General features: G+C 40.2%; 2 protein-coding genes across 5 annotated transcripts in view; one reads left to right on the forward strand and one right to left on the reverse strand.

The window, feature by feature from the left end:
• The window catches only part of LOC122550904 (cohesin subunit SA-2), a 150224-nt gene extending 141420 nt beyond the window's left edge, over positions 1–8804 (forward strand). For all 3 annotated transcript variants that reach the window (XM_043692329.2, XM_043692332.2, XM_043692330.2), the window contains exon 33: positions 2426–8804. The gene's annotated coding sequence lies outside the window, so the exon portion shown is untranslated. The remainder of the gene's footprint in view (positions 1–2425) is intronic.
• A 4169-nt stretch (positions 8805–12973) lies between these two features.
• ppp2r3b (protein phosphatase 2, regulatory subunit B'', beta) overlaps positions 12974–16279 on the reverse strand; it is a 127361-nt gene continuing 124055 nt past the window's right edge. For both annotated transcript variants that reach the window (XM_043692333.2, XM_087988375.1), the window contains exons 13-14: positions 15419–15469; positions 12974–14230 (exon numbers count right to left, since the gene is read on the reverse strand). In XM_043692333.2, the coding sequence (XP_043548268.1) occupies positions 15445–15469 (25 nt within the window). In that variant the 3' untranslated portion in view covers positions 12974–14230; positions 15419–15444. The remainder of the gene's footprint in view (positions 14231–15418; positions 15470–16279) is intronic.

A 16279-nucleotide genomic window follows, 5' to 3' on the forward strand; every position in this document is an offset into this window, starting at 1 on the left:
TGAACAGCAATGAAATGAAACCCAGGACAATAAATATCACAATGAAATGCAGCACATTTGTTCCTCAGCAGCCATTTCTGTCATTGGGCTCAAAATTTATAATAGGTTTTAACTGGGTTATTGCACATTCATTTTTGTGCTGATCAAAACTTGACTTTGGGAATTTTGGAGTTTTGGGGGGATGCGGTCAGGTGAGGCACTATCTATTCACCCAGGTGGGTGTAAAAGATCATGTAGCATGTAGTGTCCTGGCTAAGATTTCTCCCTTGTCACTTCAACAGAATGATCTGCTCATTATTCTATTGCTGTGAGCACGTTGACTGCTGCGAAAAGGTGCTTTAAAATACAAATTTTAAGTCATGAATGCACAGGCAGGAAAGGTCACTTTTTGCTGTCCCACCCCTAAAAAAAAACGAAAAGGATCACTCTTGATTGCATCAGTTGGAATTCTGTTGAGTTCCTCATACCGGCCACGTTATGGCCTGTGTGACTGACATTGTTAATTTACACTGAATGAGAATCATGCAAAAATAGGAACCATTTGACCTGACAGGCCCAAGCCACCTACCTTACTTTCACCCATTATGTTGTCACGTGATGCAATGGTACTAGAGTTGTTGGCAATCACAGCATTAAACTCTATTAATCAGTCTCCAATGGACTTACAAATTGATGGAGAAAGGAAAACAGTAGTGCAGAGCTTAAGTCCATGCATTTTCCAGTGTTTTAGATTAGATTACATTACAGTGTGGAAACAGGCCCTTCGGCCCAACAAGTCCACACCGACCCGCCGAAGCTAAACCCACCCATACCCCTACATTTACCCCTTACCTAACACTACGGGCAATTTAGCATGGCCAATTCACCTGACCCTGCACATCTTTTGGACTGTGGGAGGAAACCGGAGCACCCGGAGGAAACCCACGCAGACACGGGGAGAACGTGCAAACTCCACACAGTCAGTCGCCTGAGGCAGGAATTGAACCCGGGTCTCAGGCGCTGTGAGACAGCAGTGCTAACCACTGTGCCACCGTGTTATGCTGTCAGACCAGGTTATGCTGTCAGGTTGACCTTATAAAGCAAACAAAAAGGTTTATGATGTTGAAGGGAGGAATCTCAAATCCAGGGCAGCAGAACATTTTACCCATTGGCACTGTTCAGCTTCTACCACAAAATTCCTGATAAGAAGTCATGACAAGTGTGGGGCCAGCTTGAGCATCACTTCAAACATGCAACCCTGGATGTTATCATTGCCAGATTTAGTTGACATCCCCCAGGTTTGACCGAACCTGGTGGGAATAATACAAGGCTGAAGGCTCTGTCACTATTGAAAGTGAACGAGTGTTACTTGAGGAGGAATGTTAGCGATGGGATGTAAGGCTGGGAGTGATTGTGTGGGGAGGAGGCCAATGTTAATGCCACAGAAAGGACAAGACCCTTGCCATACACACAAAGACCCATTTATTCCCCCTCTTCCATGTCTGCTAACCTGTTCTCTATCCATGTCAGTACACTACCCCAATCCCATATATTTTAGTTTTACATACTAATCTCTTTTGTTGGATCTCATCCAAAATTCAGTTTGAACCACATCCACTGGCTCCCCATTACCAACTCTACTAGCTACCTACTCGAAAAATTCCAGTAGATTCATTAAGCATGATTTCCCTTTTGTAAATCCATGTTGACACTGTCCAATCCTGTCACTGTATTCTAAGTGCTCTGCCATCAAATCTTTTAATAAAAATTTCTAAGTTTCCCTACCACCAATACTAGCTGACAGGTCTATATTCCCTATTTTATCTCCACCTCCTATTTTAAAATACTGGGGTTATGTAAGTTAATGTCTAATCCATAGCAGTTACTCCATAGGCTATAGAATCTGGAAGTATGACCACCAATGCATCCACTATGTCTAGGGCCATTTCCTTAAGCAATCTGGAATCTAGATTGCGTAGATGTAGATCAGATGTTTTATCTTGTTATAGGTCCTGCGGTAACAAATAAAACAATAACTTGTGTGTATATTAGAAAATTGCGTTTAAAATAGTTAATTGCTCCTGTCACTTGGTATATTTATCAATCAATAATTGATGTCAAATTACTTAATGGAGATGTCAGGGACAATGAGCAAATGCTTGGTTAAAGAAGTAGATTTCAAGAGGTGTCTGAAAGATAGGTAGAGAGCCGGAGAAGCCCAGAGTTTTGAGCCTAGGCAACTGAAGGTATGGTTGACGGTGGTGGAAATGATGAAAACTGGCTTTGCTTAAGAGACCGAATTGAAGGGAACATGTTGCAGACTTGAAGGAAATAACTATGATAGTGAGAATGCATAGTTCCATAGAGCTGTATTATAAACACCAGGTACATGTTAATATCACTTCAATATCAGTAATAGATTTCTGTGCTATTGTTACTTCTATAGGATCTGATCAAATGAATTGTTTCAAGGCATCGGGAGACTTTCTGCGCAGACCGTTCCCATCATAAGAATTTAGAGTATTTTGTAAGTTCTACCAAGAGAGTTTTCAAGAATCATGAATCTAGAATGCAAAATAAAAACAGTATAAGCCATTATCCAGGAAGAAAACACGAGAAGCTTACTACAGAGTGTCAGCTCAAGAGCAAAAGGAGTATATCCTTCCCGAGAGATACTAGTTTTCTTGAGGATGTATTATTTCCTGCAGCTTGTGGAACAAGAAGTTATTTTTCCCTCAAGAACAATTTTGACAATGTCTTGATGCATTGTGTAACAAGAACAGAAAATGCTGGGGATACTCAACAGGTGAGGCAACATCTGTGGAGAGAGAGTCAGACAGAGTGAATGCTTCAGATCAATGATCCACCTTCTGAACAGAATGTCCTCAAGTGTTTTCCTATTGGATACATGTAATGTTTAGTTCACTATTGGATTATCCAGACCAAGTTAGTTTTGGGTTTGATCCCTGATCTCTTCTGAGTTACTGGACCATAACAGCATGTAAGCAACAGCTGGCATTGAATCCTCATAGATATTCACTGTCTAGTATTGACCCACCATGGACGATGGTGACTTGAGTCAAGAAATGGAGGGCCACTAAAGTTGAAGTCCTATTTAATAATGTTTATGAGGTGGTGGAAAAACATGTCAAATAGAAAAACAGACTATCTTCTGCAAGTCAATGAAATGTTGAAGCCTAATTAAGTATTTTATTAAGAGTTTAAAAATCACAAGCGTAATGCGTAGAGGAAAATGTGATTAAACTCACTTCAAATGCTGGCAGCTAAAATTAAAATTACAACCACCCATTTTCTATAAGCTATATATTTTCAACATAAGGCAACTATAATGAAACATGTTAATGTGTGCATCAGGATCTATCAATGGACTCTGTGAATGTTAAACACTGCTGAGAAAAATCTAGGGGGTCTTTTGTGGTTCAAGAGGCCCAGATTCAAGTCCCCCCCTACTCCAGAGGTGTGTAATAATATCCCTGAACAGGTTGATTAAAATAATTGATAGAATACAAAGGCTGTCCTGTCAACAGTTGTTTCAAACCTGGGATTTGCTGACGCCCCGTCCCCTAATTCTGTAGAAACATGAATCTGCTCTGTCAGTCAATAAGATCATGGCTCATCTGATGCTTGACATTCCCACCCAGCGTGATAATCTTCCACCTCCTCAAGAATCTCTCTACCTCTGTTTTAAAAGTATTCAAGGATTCTGCTCCCGGCGTTTTTTGAGGAAACATTCTAAAGACTCATGACGCTCTGTGAGAGAAAAAAGCTCCCTTTCGCTACAACTAAAATATACAACAATGTCTATTTTTAAACTGTGACCCCCTAGATCTAGATTATCCCATAAGAAGAAACATCTTTTCCACTGGTACCCTTTGCAAGTAGCCTTTCACTTTTCTAAACTCCAGCAGACACAAGCTGAAAATGTGTTGCTGGAAAAGCGCAGCAGGTCAGGCAGCATCCAAGGAGCAGGAGAATCGACGTTTCGGGCATGAGCCCTCATTCAGCAACACATTTTCAGCTCTGATCTCCAGCATCTGCAGTCCTCACTTTCTTCCAGCAGACACAAACCTAGTTTGTCCAACCCTTCCTCGTATGACAACCTTCATTCCAGGTATTAATCCAGTAAATCTTCTCTGAACTGCTTCTAAGACAATTGTATCCTTTCTTAAATAAGGGGACCAAGACTATACCTTATGCGAGATGTGAATGCCCTGGTGAATTATGGAACAGAACTAAAAATGTCTAGCATCAGGAAAATCCTTTTGCAATTGTTGCAAAATGCAAATTGGGTGACTAGGATCTTTCAAACATGAGAAGTGCCTATTGTTATCTATTGGTTTACTCTAAATGTCCTCTGAAAACTATGTGGCTAAAAAGAATGATGCTGAAAAAATGAACCGGTGTGTTCTCCCGAGCCTTACCAATCTGAGCCCACTTGCCGATGAATCACCATTCTCCTCCTCTTAAGTATTAATGTTGGTTTTCATCTTAAAGTTTGTATTCATGAAGTTGTCCTGAGTGAAAACTGACAAAATGTATCTTTTCTCAGCGTATTCAAGTTCTGTGTCACCAAACCATGGAAACAGTTTTGAAGTTTGAAAGGAAGATAATCACTTTGATCTGTCAACAACAACCTAAGTAGTCCATAATAGCAATTAGCCCAGTCTACGGTGCAAAGTTCTCCTCACTAACATGTGCAACTCAAGTTGGGAGAGCTGTTCCATAAGCGACAGCCTGTTTTATGTAAAATCCCAATCATATCTTCCAGGCAAAATCCCTGATTTTTCCATTACCATTCTCAAGGATTGCCTGTTGCAATAGCAGGATAGAGAGGGCCGAACATAATAATCAGTTAAGTGAGAATCATTCTGGTTGTTCACAATATTGACCATCAACTCCATGCAATCTCAGGTGAATAAAGATCACAGCAATCTGTTGACCCCCTCACTCACTGATCACCCTATATTTCCCTCTCTACCCGTCAGTGAATGATTCATTAATCTTCTCATGTCATATGGTAGAGTCACAGATGACCACAAGGCGCATGTCTCTTTTCGGTGTTCCAATGCATTGAAGAGCTTTTATTCTTTCTGCACCATCAAAACTAAATTAAATTGTAATTCATGCCCTTGGTAATTATAGGATTTTGGTGCATGGATAAAGCGGCTGCCACTTTAATTTTCATTAGCCATCATGCAAAATGCTTCTGTGCTGCACTGGATTAGGAGATTTTATAGGTGTAGGCCAAGTAGACATTGGAACTAACCACTTTCAAGTTAAAATATTTTAAACAAAGCATTTTAGAGATGTTTCTGAAATACAAGAGACAGCACAAATAGTCACCATCCCCATTGTTGTAAATTAGGCCCTTCATATGATTGAAACCCTCAATAAATTGCTTTTGGCTACAGCATGTGGAATTCCACTTAGAAACATGCCCAAACTCTGCACAGTAAAATGATCAAAATCCTCACTCGATTATCGGAACAACATTTAAGAAATATAAATCAGGGCCAGGCATAAGGAACTGCATTCTCTTTTGTTTGGAATGAAGTAAGTTTTTGCTATATACTGGTTAGATACTTCTCCAAGGTGTTACGTCTGACATGGGCCTGAGGCTATTGTCCCCCATAAATTAGAATAAAATAGCCATACCACTGCCTGAAGCAGTGTATTAAATATCTCCCTTGCCTCCTCATTAAGAGCACAATTGCAGGCCTCAATATTGGAAGCTGTGTGTGGGGATTGGGGAGGTGGAAAGTGGGCAGATTTTGACACATTATTTACATACAACACAGATCTGCGGTAATGCACAGGCAACACCATCAGTCCTGATAAAATATCATTGCTCTGGATCTGTGGATTTAAGCAATGAGAATACAGAAACAGAAGCAAAATTAATTTGTGCTGTCAGAGGCAAAATGAAGCCTTCCTTAAACTTTGCTTCAAAGTAGAGGATGAGGTTGAAAAATGAACAGATTCAATGTAGGCCTAAGCTCAGAGAGGAGACAGAAGGAAGAGTTTAGGCTAATTTACAATAGTGGTGACTGGGAGAAACTGTGAGGCAGTGTCAACAAATTCAAGCGATCCAAACTGTTTTAAAAAAAGTGATCAAAGGGGTCTGAAAACCTAGAGTTGCATAAAAGATCAAATGAAAAATTTTGGGCCCATCCAGTTAGACCATAATGATCATTCCAAACCTTTCACAAGCCCAATCAGTGGACATCATCTCTATCCTACTTTTTGTATATGCAAACTGATATCCGTAAAGTCCTATTAAAAAGTCAGAAAATGCTTTCCAGTGGTAGATATATCATGTTTTCACAAAGTTAACAGGGAAGTGCACTGAATAGATTGTGAAGAGTTAAAAAAATTCAATATAAACGTTATGATCTTTGAGCATGTGAAATGCAATGTTGTGTAATGCTTACAGCAAAAAAAATTTAGTGGATTTGTTCCTCTGCAAAAATGTAATTTATTTTTTTGAAACAATTTAGCTTTGCAGAGTATAAATCTGGAGTCATAACTGATCCGGACTGAGGGGGAAACGAGATGATGTTGAGGGTTAACTCTCACTGCTTTTGGTTTCATGCTGGATGCTACATAAATCTGGTGCTCTATCAGACTAACTTAAAGTGCTCAAAAGGTTTATTACACTCCTGGATGGTTTGAAGTCTGTCTGATTGGAAAAAATTTAAGAGAACACTGATTTCTCTTTCTTTGCTCTCTTAAAGCAGTCCCACCTAGTTATTTTAAATTAGCATGGGCTCACTCCTCAATAGGCATTTTATAATTCCAGTCCAGCAAAATCAAAGAACTGCAACAGGGCTGAGTTGCTTGTAATGAAAACTGCACATTAATCTCAGACACCCGGTAGCTGCAGACTTACAATTTTGCTGTTCACATTATTGACGTGCATAGTTTTTGTCTGGTTAGTATCTCTTGCTTAAATCAGTGACTTTAAAAAAAAAAATTAAATCCTTACACTTTTTCAAGACGTTGCATTTTAAACTGAGAATTATTTCAAAGCAATACCTGCTGAGACGCCTCAGATTATATCACATTTTGAGAATTAAGCATCAGAACAAAGAATTCCACTCCAAGAAAGCAGTTTTCTAAATAGGATTGTTGCACCTTCTGCACTTATATTGCAGCCAATGTGAAGGCAAAGCGCTTTGTTCTGCAGGTTATTCAGCTCTATTTGGAAGCATTGGATACAAAAGCAGAAATTGCTGGAAAGGCTCAACCAGTCCGGCAGCATCTGTAGAGAGAATTTGGAGTTAACATTTGGCAATGGGAACGCATTGGAATTTGGGCCTCAGTGATTGAATAACATCACATCGTGGTTCAACATAGTTGACCATACCATTGCTTCATTCAGTGGCAATTCGAGCGTGTAGCTCTACTCCTACGTAATTACTGCACATTTCCAATACAGCTTCTCTTAGCCCCTTTGCACCACCATCTCAAGGATCTCTTTGCCCTCACACCATGTTCCTTTACTGTGGACTGGGCATTGACGATTATTTATTGAGACAACTTTCATTGGCATGTTTTACTCCCTCACGACATGCCACATCTATGAGTCACACAGCGTGGTGGGCCAATGGGCCTGTTACCACATCTATATACACCAAATTACACTAATCCTATTTACTAGTCTATGATGCCCTGACACTTTAAAGCACTCATCCAGACACTTGTTAAAATGTTGACAGTATCTGCGTCCACCACCCTCTTAGAGCATGCTCCATCCATCTATCACTTTCTGGGTGAAACAATTCTCACATTTCCTCTGGTTGAACGTTGAGGAGGTTGATTTATGAATGAGTCTCAAACTCAGTATTTGGAAGACTAAAACTTTCGCTGTCAGGCTGTCTCATAAACCCATCTCCCCTGTCATGACTTTAATACACAGCTCTGAGCCATTCACAAAGTCTGCAATCTTAAATTGAGCTTGCAAAAACACAAATCCCACATCCTCCTTAGACTTTGTTTGCTTCTTTCCAGAGATGATGACAATACTAACCTTTGGATTACCTTAGGCCACTGCTGATCTATTCCTTTATCACTTACAGACTTTAATAATACCGTTTACTTTAGTGATGGAAAGGGGTAGGTATATACCGCAGGGCAAGAGTTATAGATGGGGGAAAGGCAATGATGATGCAACTAGGCAAGATTTAGGATGCATAGGATGGGGAAGGAAACTGCAGGGGATGGGCACAATTGAAATGTGGAACTCATTCAAGGAGCAGCTTTGATAAGTATGTACCTGTCAGGCAGGAAGTAGTCGAGTGAGGTGGTCGTGGTTTACTAAAGAAGTTGAATCTCTTGTCAAGAGGAAGAAGGCAGCTTACATTAGAATGAGATGTGAAGGCTCAGTTTGGGCACTCGAGAGTTAGAAGTTAGCCAGGAAAGACCTAAAGAGAGTGCTCAGAAGAGCCAGGAGGGGACATGAGAAGTTGTTGGCAGGTAGGATCAAGGAAAACCCTAAAGCTTTCTACAGGTATATCAGGAATAAAAGAATGACTAGAGTAAGATTAGGAGAAAGTGAGTAAGATTAGGAGAAAGTGAGGAAGGCAGATGCTGGAGATCAGTGTTAAGAGCGTGGTGCTGCAAAAGCACAGCAGATCAGGCAGCATCCGAGGAGCAGGAGAATCGACATTTCAGGCAAGAGTCCTTCATCAGGAATGAGGCTGTGAGCCGAGTGGGTAGAGAGATAAAAGGGACGGGGGTGGGGCTAGTGGAAGGTAGCTCAGAGTGTGATAGGTAGATGAAGGTGAGGGTGAAGGTGATAGGTCAGAGAGGAGGGTGGAGCAGGTAGGTAGGAAGGAAGATGGAACAGGTAGGACAGGTCATGAGGGCAGTGCCGAGTTGGGAGGTTGGAATTGGGATAAGGTGGGGGGGGGGGGGGGGGGGGGGAGGGGAAATGAGGATATTAGTGAAGTCCACATTTATCCTGTGTGGTTGGAGGGTCCCAACGCAGAAGATGAGGTATTCTTCCTCTAGGTGTCGGGTGGTTATTGTGTAGTATTGGAGAAGCCCAGGACCTGCATGTCCTTGGTGGAGTGGGAGGGGGAGGTGAAGCATTTGACCACGGGACCGTGGGATTGGGGGGTGTGGGTGCCACAGAGATGTTCTCTGAAGCGTCCGCTTGGGAGTAACGGATATATTAAATGACGTGTGGAAGTGTAGGTAAAACTTTGATGGATGTGGAAACCTCCTTTGGGGCCTGGGACTGGAGGTGGGGGGGGGGGGGGTGCAGGTTTTGCAATTCCTGCGAAGGCGGGGGAAGGTGCTGGGACGGGAGGGTGGGTTGGTGTGGGCGCGTAGACCTGACAAGGGAGTCGCGGAGGGAATGGTCTTTATAAAAAGCAAATAGAGGTGGGGAGGGAGATATATCTTTGTTGGTGGAGTCCCTTTGTAGACAAAGATTAGGACCAATCATGGATAGTAGTGGGAAGTTGTGTGTAGAGTCTGAGGAGATACAGGAAGCACTAAATGATTATGTTTCATCAGTATTCACACTGGAAAAAGGCAATGTAGTCAAGGACAATGCAGAGAGTTGAGAATGTGGCACTGGAAAAGCACAGGTGGTCAGGCAGCATACGAGGAGCAGGAAAATCAATGTTTCGGGGCAAAAGCCCTTCATCAGAATACTGAAACACAGGGTACTAGTCTAGACAGGATTGAGGTTCATAAGGAGGAGCTGTTAACAATTCTGGAAAGTGTGAAAATCGATTTCTCCTGGGTCAGATGGGATTTATCCTAGGATTCTCTGGGAAGCCAGGGAGGAGATTGCAGAGCCTTGGGCATTGATCTTTATGGAGAAAGTGAGGTCTGCAGAGGCTGGAGATCAAAGCTGAAACTTTATTGCTGGAACAGCACAGCAGGTCAGGCAGCATCTAGGGAACAGAAGATTCGACGTTTCGGGCACATGCCCTTCTTCAGCATGTGCCCGAAACGTCGAATCTTCTGTTCCCTAGATGCTGCCTGACCTGCTGTGCTGTTCCAGCAATAAAGTTTCAGCATTGATCTTTATGTCATCATTGTCTACAGGAATAGTGCCAGAAGACTGGGGGATAGCAAATGTCCCCTTGTTCATGAAGAGGAGTAGAGACACCCTGGTAATTATAGACCAGTAAGCCTTACTTTAGTTGTGGGTCAAGTGTTCAAAAAGGTTATAAGCAATAGGATTTATAATCACCTAGAAAGGAATAAGTTCATTAGGGATAGTCAACACGGCTTCGTGCCTCACAAACCTTATTGAGTTCTTCAAGAAGGTGACCAAACAGGTGGATGAGAATAAAGCGGTTGATGTGGTGTATATGGATTTCAGTAAAACGTTTGATTAGGTTCCCCACAGTAGGCTATTGCACAAAATATGAAGACATTGGATTGTGGGGGATTTAGCGGCTTGGATCAGAAATTAGGTAATTGAAAGAAGACAGAGAATGGTGGTTGATGGGAAATGTTCATCCTGGAGTTCAGTTACTAGTGGTGTACCACAAGGATTGGTCTTGGGGCCACTGCTGCTTGCCATGTTTATAAATGACCTGGATGGGGACAAAGAGGGACGTGTTAGTAAATTTGTGGATGACATGAAGGTCAGTGGACCTGTGAATAATGTTAAAGGATGTTGCAGGTTACCGAGCGATTTGGATAAGCTGCAGAGCTGGGCTGAGAGGTGGCAAATGGAGTTCAATGTGGAAAAGTGAGAGGTGATTCATTTTGGAAGGAACAGAAATATAGTACCTGGGTAATTCTTGGTAGGGGTAGATGAGCAGAGAGATCTCTGTGTCCATGTACATAGATCCTTGAAAGTTGCCACCCAGGTGGTTGGGTTGTTAAGAAGGTGGGTTAGCTTTTATTGGTAGAGGGATTGAGTTTCAGAGCCATGAGGTCATGCCGCAGCTGTACAAACTCTGGTGTGGCCACACTTGGAGTATTGTGTACAGTTGCAGTCACTGCATTACAGAAGGATGTGGAAGCATTGGAAAGGGTTCAGAGGAGATTTACTGGGATGTTGCCGGTATGGAGGGAAGATCTTGAGGAAAGGCTGAGGAACTTGAGGCTGTTTTCATGAGAGAGGAGGTTGAGAGGTGACTTGAGACACAAGATAATCATAGGACAGTGAGAGTCTTTCCTCAATGATGATAGTGAGCACAAGAGGACATAGCTTTAAATTGAGGGGTGATAGATATAGGACAAATGTCAGAGGTAGTTTCTTTCCTCAGAGTAGGGGTGTGGAACGCCCTGCCTGCAACAGGGCAGCACAGTGGTTAGCACTGCTGTCTCACAGCGCCAAGGACCTGGGTTCGATTCCCTCCTTGGGTAACTGTCTGTGTGGGTTTCCTCTGGGTGCTCTGGTTTCCTCCCACAATCCAAAAGATGTGCAGGTCAGGTAAATTGGCCATGCTAAATTGCCCATAAATGTTAGGTGCATCATTCAGTGGGAAATGGGTCTGGGTGGGTTACTCTCTGGAGGGTCAGTGTGGACTTGTTGGGGCGAAGGGCCTGTTTCCACACTGTAGGGAATCCAATCTAATCTAATAGTAGTAGACTCACCAACTTTAAAGGCATTTAAATGGTCATCGGATAAACATATGGATGAAAATAGAATAGTGTAGCTTATGAGCTTCAGATTGGTTCCACAGGTCAGCACAACATTGAGAGCTAGAGTACCTGTGCTGCGCTGTAATGTTCTATTTCCCTTTAACCAAAAAGGCATTTTTGATCCAATTTTGATTTAGAGGCAGTTATGTTAAACCCAAGAAGTTCAATAAACGATTACAGTTCTGTTGCACAAGATTATTTCAAGTTGCTGCAAGTCTTGCTCATAAGCTAGAGGACAGTTCATAAGGTAACGCTGTGTCATTCGTCCAGTTTGTGTAGGAGGAATAGCTTTCTTAATGTACCTCTAGAAGTTTCCTACACAGAAGCAGCTATTCTGTTCAATTCAGGGTCTGCTGAAATCCTGAAAGAATTAATTTCCAAGTAATGGCAATTAATCAGGTTCACACAGCAGTAAGTCCAAAAAATATTTTAGCTTTTAAATCAAGCACGAACTTTTTTGTTGTGATATTAATTTGCTTAATCAAATGTTGATTGCAGGATGACTATTGTAAATATATAACTTCACTATGAGTGTTAGGGTGGTATTTGTTAGTCTTCTGTAAAATAAGTTTGCTTGAAGTTCTGATGTATCTTTGTGCTTGTCTTTGTAATCTATTGTTGCTTCATCCCGCTCTATATCTATGCATTGTCCTTCACAATGCTCACACCTTGTGGTTTCCTGAACACAGCCTTGTGCATTCCTCCATCTTTTGTGGCATTATTTGCACTCCAGTCTGATTTTTGGGTGAATTGTCATAAGCTGGACCAAACATGATTTCAAAAACAAGGCTTGCATGCACAGAAAAAGCACAAGAATGCAATTACTTGTAGGTCTCTTGTGATTACACCTTTGGAGTTATGAGTTGTATCATGTTAAAATGTTTCATCTTGATCTTTCCAAAGGATACAATGATTGAACACTACTATAAAATTATACATTTTGAAAACTAAATTAGATTAATGTTTTTTTAACAGCTCACAATGTCAAAAGGAAAGCAGACTGCAAACAAATGTAATGCAAATTAATAAAAAGGATGCTGACAAACTATAATTGCAATTAATAAATTAATGAAGCACTGGGTAACAAATTAATGTATTGAAAATAGTAGTGCTTACTAAATTAATTGAGCAATACAGACTTGTTACATTACATGAAAGAGTGATCAGGAGTAAATTAATACATTCATACACCAGAAGGCACAAAGACAAATTTAATAAGGCCTAATCTAACACACTTTGCCATTTTAGCATCCAATGTTTATTTCACTAATGGGGGAACAACGTGTTATTACAAGACTTTCTGGATTTGCATTATTAGCACAGATTCCTTGATATGTAATTCAGACACAGAAGATAAGTTTAAATACTTTATTTCAAAAAAATGCATAAGAACATGATCACAACACTGAAGAATAGGATTTAGTACCACAACACAAATATACACTGCAAGACTCTACAAATCAAGAAATTATACACAAACTTATCAAATATGTACAACATATTCTCATAACATACAAGTTTGCTACAGCAAAATTTCATTTATCAAATATTTTGTGTAAAAATCTTACCCGTTAAAAAATAAGGCACATTTAATTCTTAAGGTCAGTGCAGAGTCATCACTGGGCAACTGTGGGATGGAAATATTCAAACTGGGTTGGTATGTCAAGAGTGTGATTTATTTCTGTAAACTGGAATGTAGTGACAACTGATTCATATTCATGAATACAAGTTAGACAGTGGAGATGCATGTGGCTACTATGTTGCAAGCTTTTGTGGGATTCAGATTTCTGCATTTCTTCAAACAAAGGAAGTTTTCAGCTGCTTCAACTGCAAAAGTAACTTAGTCAAAAAAAAGGCAAAAATCTGTGCTCTGGAATGATCTAAGTGCGATACATCTGTCCACCACGTCTAGCAAGCAACAGTCACAAGAACCATTTCAGTTTCTTCAAAACGGTAATACTGTGGATATTGTAGACATTGCTTTCCATTACTATTTTTAAACACTTCTTTAAACGTTCAAAGGGCTGCCCAGTATGCAGAACACTTCCTTTCTTAAAAAAAGACACAGTTTAGAACAGAGGAAATTTGCCCAGACATTGTTTGCTCCAGAGTTAATCAAGTTGTGTTCTCTATGTTCAAATGCGCAGTGAATATACTCTGCACTTCTGGAGAAAAGGTAAGGAAGGGGTTCTTTACCCCACTATCTTTCAAATATTAATGTAAGTGCCTTTGCAAATATCTATTCTTCAAACTTACAATTGGGATAAGTGAAGAGTTTGACTCTTCCAACTCTAAAAATAATTTTTAAATTTGTGTTGACTTTTTTAAAAAATAAGGTTTAACTGATGGCAGAGGAGAGGCGTGAAGTTGCACAGTTCTAATTTTTCCCTTTTATGTTGCTTGTTTTTAAACATTCTCTAAAGCAGACCAGCTGCAGAGTGTGACAAGTACATGTGGCAACTAAGAAGACATACTGACAAAACATCATATTCATCAATTTAAAAAAAAAATCCCACACACATCAAGAGACACTTCACTGTCGTCTTCTTTCGGTTTCCCAACATCTTTCTTAGTTGCTGATATTCAGGCTCAAATCACATTTCAGAAAGATCTGAAGTAAAATACAAATTAAAATACATTATAGACCACAAACATTAAGACTGTGACATTAGGTAGAGTATGCCTCTTCTAGATCCAGAATTGATACCACCATTATGCCTCCAAAATGTGCGATTCTTAATTTTATAACAAACACAAAATAGGAGTAGGCCATCCAGTCTTTCAAGGCTGCACTGCCATTCAATATGATCTGAATATTCAACTTCAATACTGTTTCCACTTAACCCCCGTATACTTTAATCCCTTTATCCCCAAGAACTATACCTGAATCCTTGAAAACATTCAATATTTTGGCCTCAAATACTTTGTAGTCAAGAACTCCACAGGCTCACCACTCCGAGGGAAGATCCTAAATCGTAAATGGCTTACCCTTAAACTATGATGCCTGGTTTTGGGCTCCGTGCTCATGAAGATCATATTTCCTGCATTTATCCAGTCTAGTCTTGTTAGAATTTTGTAGGTTTATAACACCCTCATTCTAAAATCCAGTGAATAATTCTGCTAATTACTTGAATAAAAAAAAAGATGCCTGTAAGCCACACAAAGAACACCTGCAAATTATTGCTCTTCGGAGTGTAGAGATAATAAAAAGGTTGGGAAAACATACAGGGGCGATCAGTGGTGCAACCCAGTAACCAATTTAGGACTCACGGAAAGCAGAGTAAATTGCAAGTTAGTTATCTGGCACATCGCAAACTACATCTTGCACTGTACTCTGATACATCTCAAGCAACTGTTAATTAAATGTTAAAATTAAATGATTAAAGGATTGTTAAACTTTCCCACTTCCCCCAAGTTTTTTTTTAGGAAGTTCAGGCAGACTGCAGTTCTTTGGAGATTAGGAAAGGTCTGCATTGGTCTAATGGGAGTCAGTTTCTCAAATCTTTTGACATCAGAACCAATTCTTCATTTGGAAGTGTCCTCACTTAGCTAATGGATGAACAAGAATATTCATTTTTTTGGACTGGTGACACATACACTCTGTACTAAGTGCAATTTTACCTGAAAGATAGTTACTGTCTAAAAAAAGTGTTTTACTTTATGAAGTATATTTTTGAAACAGTAGAACATTGATTTTTGTTTTAAACAAAGCAAAGTACAATGCACAACCAAAATCTTATTTACTTGGTAAGAACTCCAAAAAGGTTATGAACTTCAAAAAGGTTATGAATTTTCTTACCTTAAAACTTTGTTTAGTCATATCTTTTAGTAGTCTGACAGCTCAGAGTCCCTACAATCAACAAGCAATAATTTCAGCTAATATTACATTACATAAAGAAAAAGGTTCCATATCTTTTAGTAACAATACAACTACCTCCCTAACACCAATGGATCTTGAGGATTATCCGTGATTTGTACTGACATGATTTGCTTCAACACAGTTACAGACAATGAGTTAAAAATATTACACACACTTGGTACTGTTGACAGCATGTGCTGAGAATTGCCTTAACCCAGTCAGTAGCCTGGGAAAAAAAAATTGAAAATACTCATTACATAACTCTTATGACCAGAACAAGGCCATTTGATCATGTCTATTATGGCTCTCCAAATGTTCTACTATGTCATAATGCTTTCTCTTGCCTTTTCCCTCCAATAAGCTTGCATATTGTTTCCTAGTCAAATAACTATCTAATGCCTTTGATTGAATCTGCCTCCACCACACTTCTAGGCAATTCACACAAGACCCATACCACACATTATATGAAAAAGTAAACTTCATAATTGAGAAATAAGAAAGGGATGATCACCTTATTGGGATTGTATTATAGTCAGAGGGAAACTGAGAAACAAACTTGTAAAGAGATCTCAGCTATCTGTAAGAATAATAGGGTAGTTATGGTAGGGGATTTTAACTTTTCAAACATCGACTGGGACTGCCAGTGTTAAAGGTTTAGATGGAGAGGAATTTCTTAAGTGCATTCAAGCCAATTTTCTGATTCAGTATGTGGATGTACCTACTAGAGAAGGTGCGAAACATGACCTACTCTTGGGAAATAAGGCAGGGCAGGTGACTGAGGTGTCAGTGGGGGAGCACTTT

Source organism: Chiloscyllium plagiosum, unplaced genomic scaffold (genome assembly GCF_037043375.1).
Source record: "Chiloscyllium plagiosum isolate Xiang-an unplaced genomic scaffold, Cpla_swu_hap1 HiC_scaffold_6, whole genome shotgun sequence".
In the NCBI taxonomy this organism is placed as follows: domain Eukaryota; kingdom Metazoa; phylum Chordata; class Chondrichthyes; order Orectolobiformes; family Hemiscylliidae; genus Chiloscyllium; species Chiloscyllium plagiosum.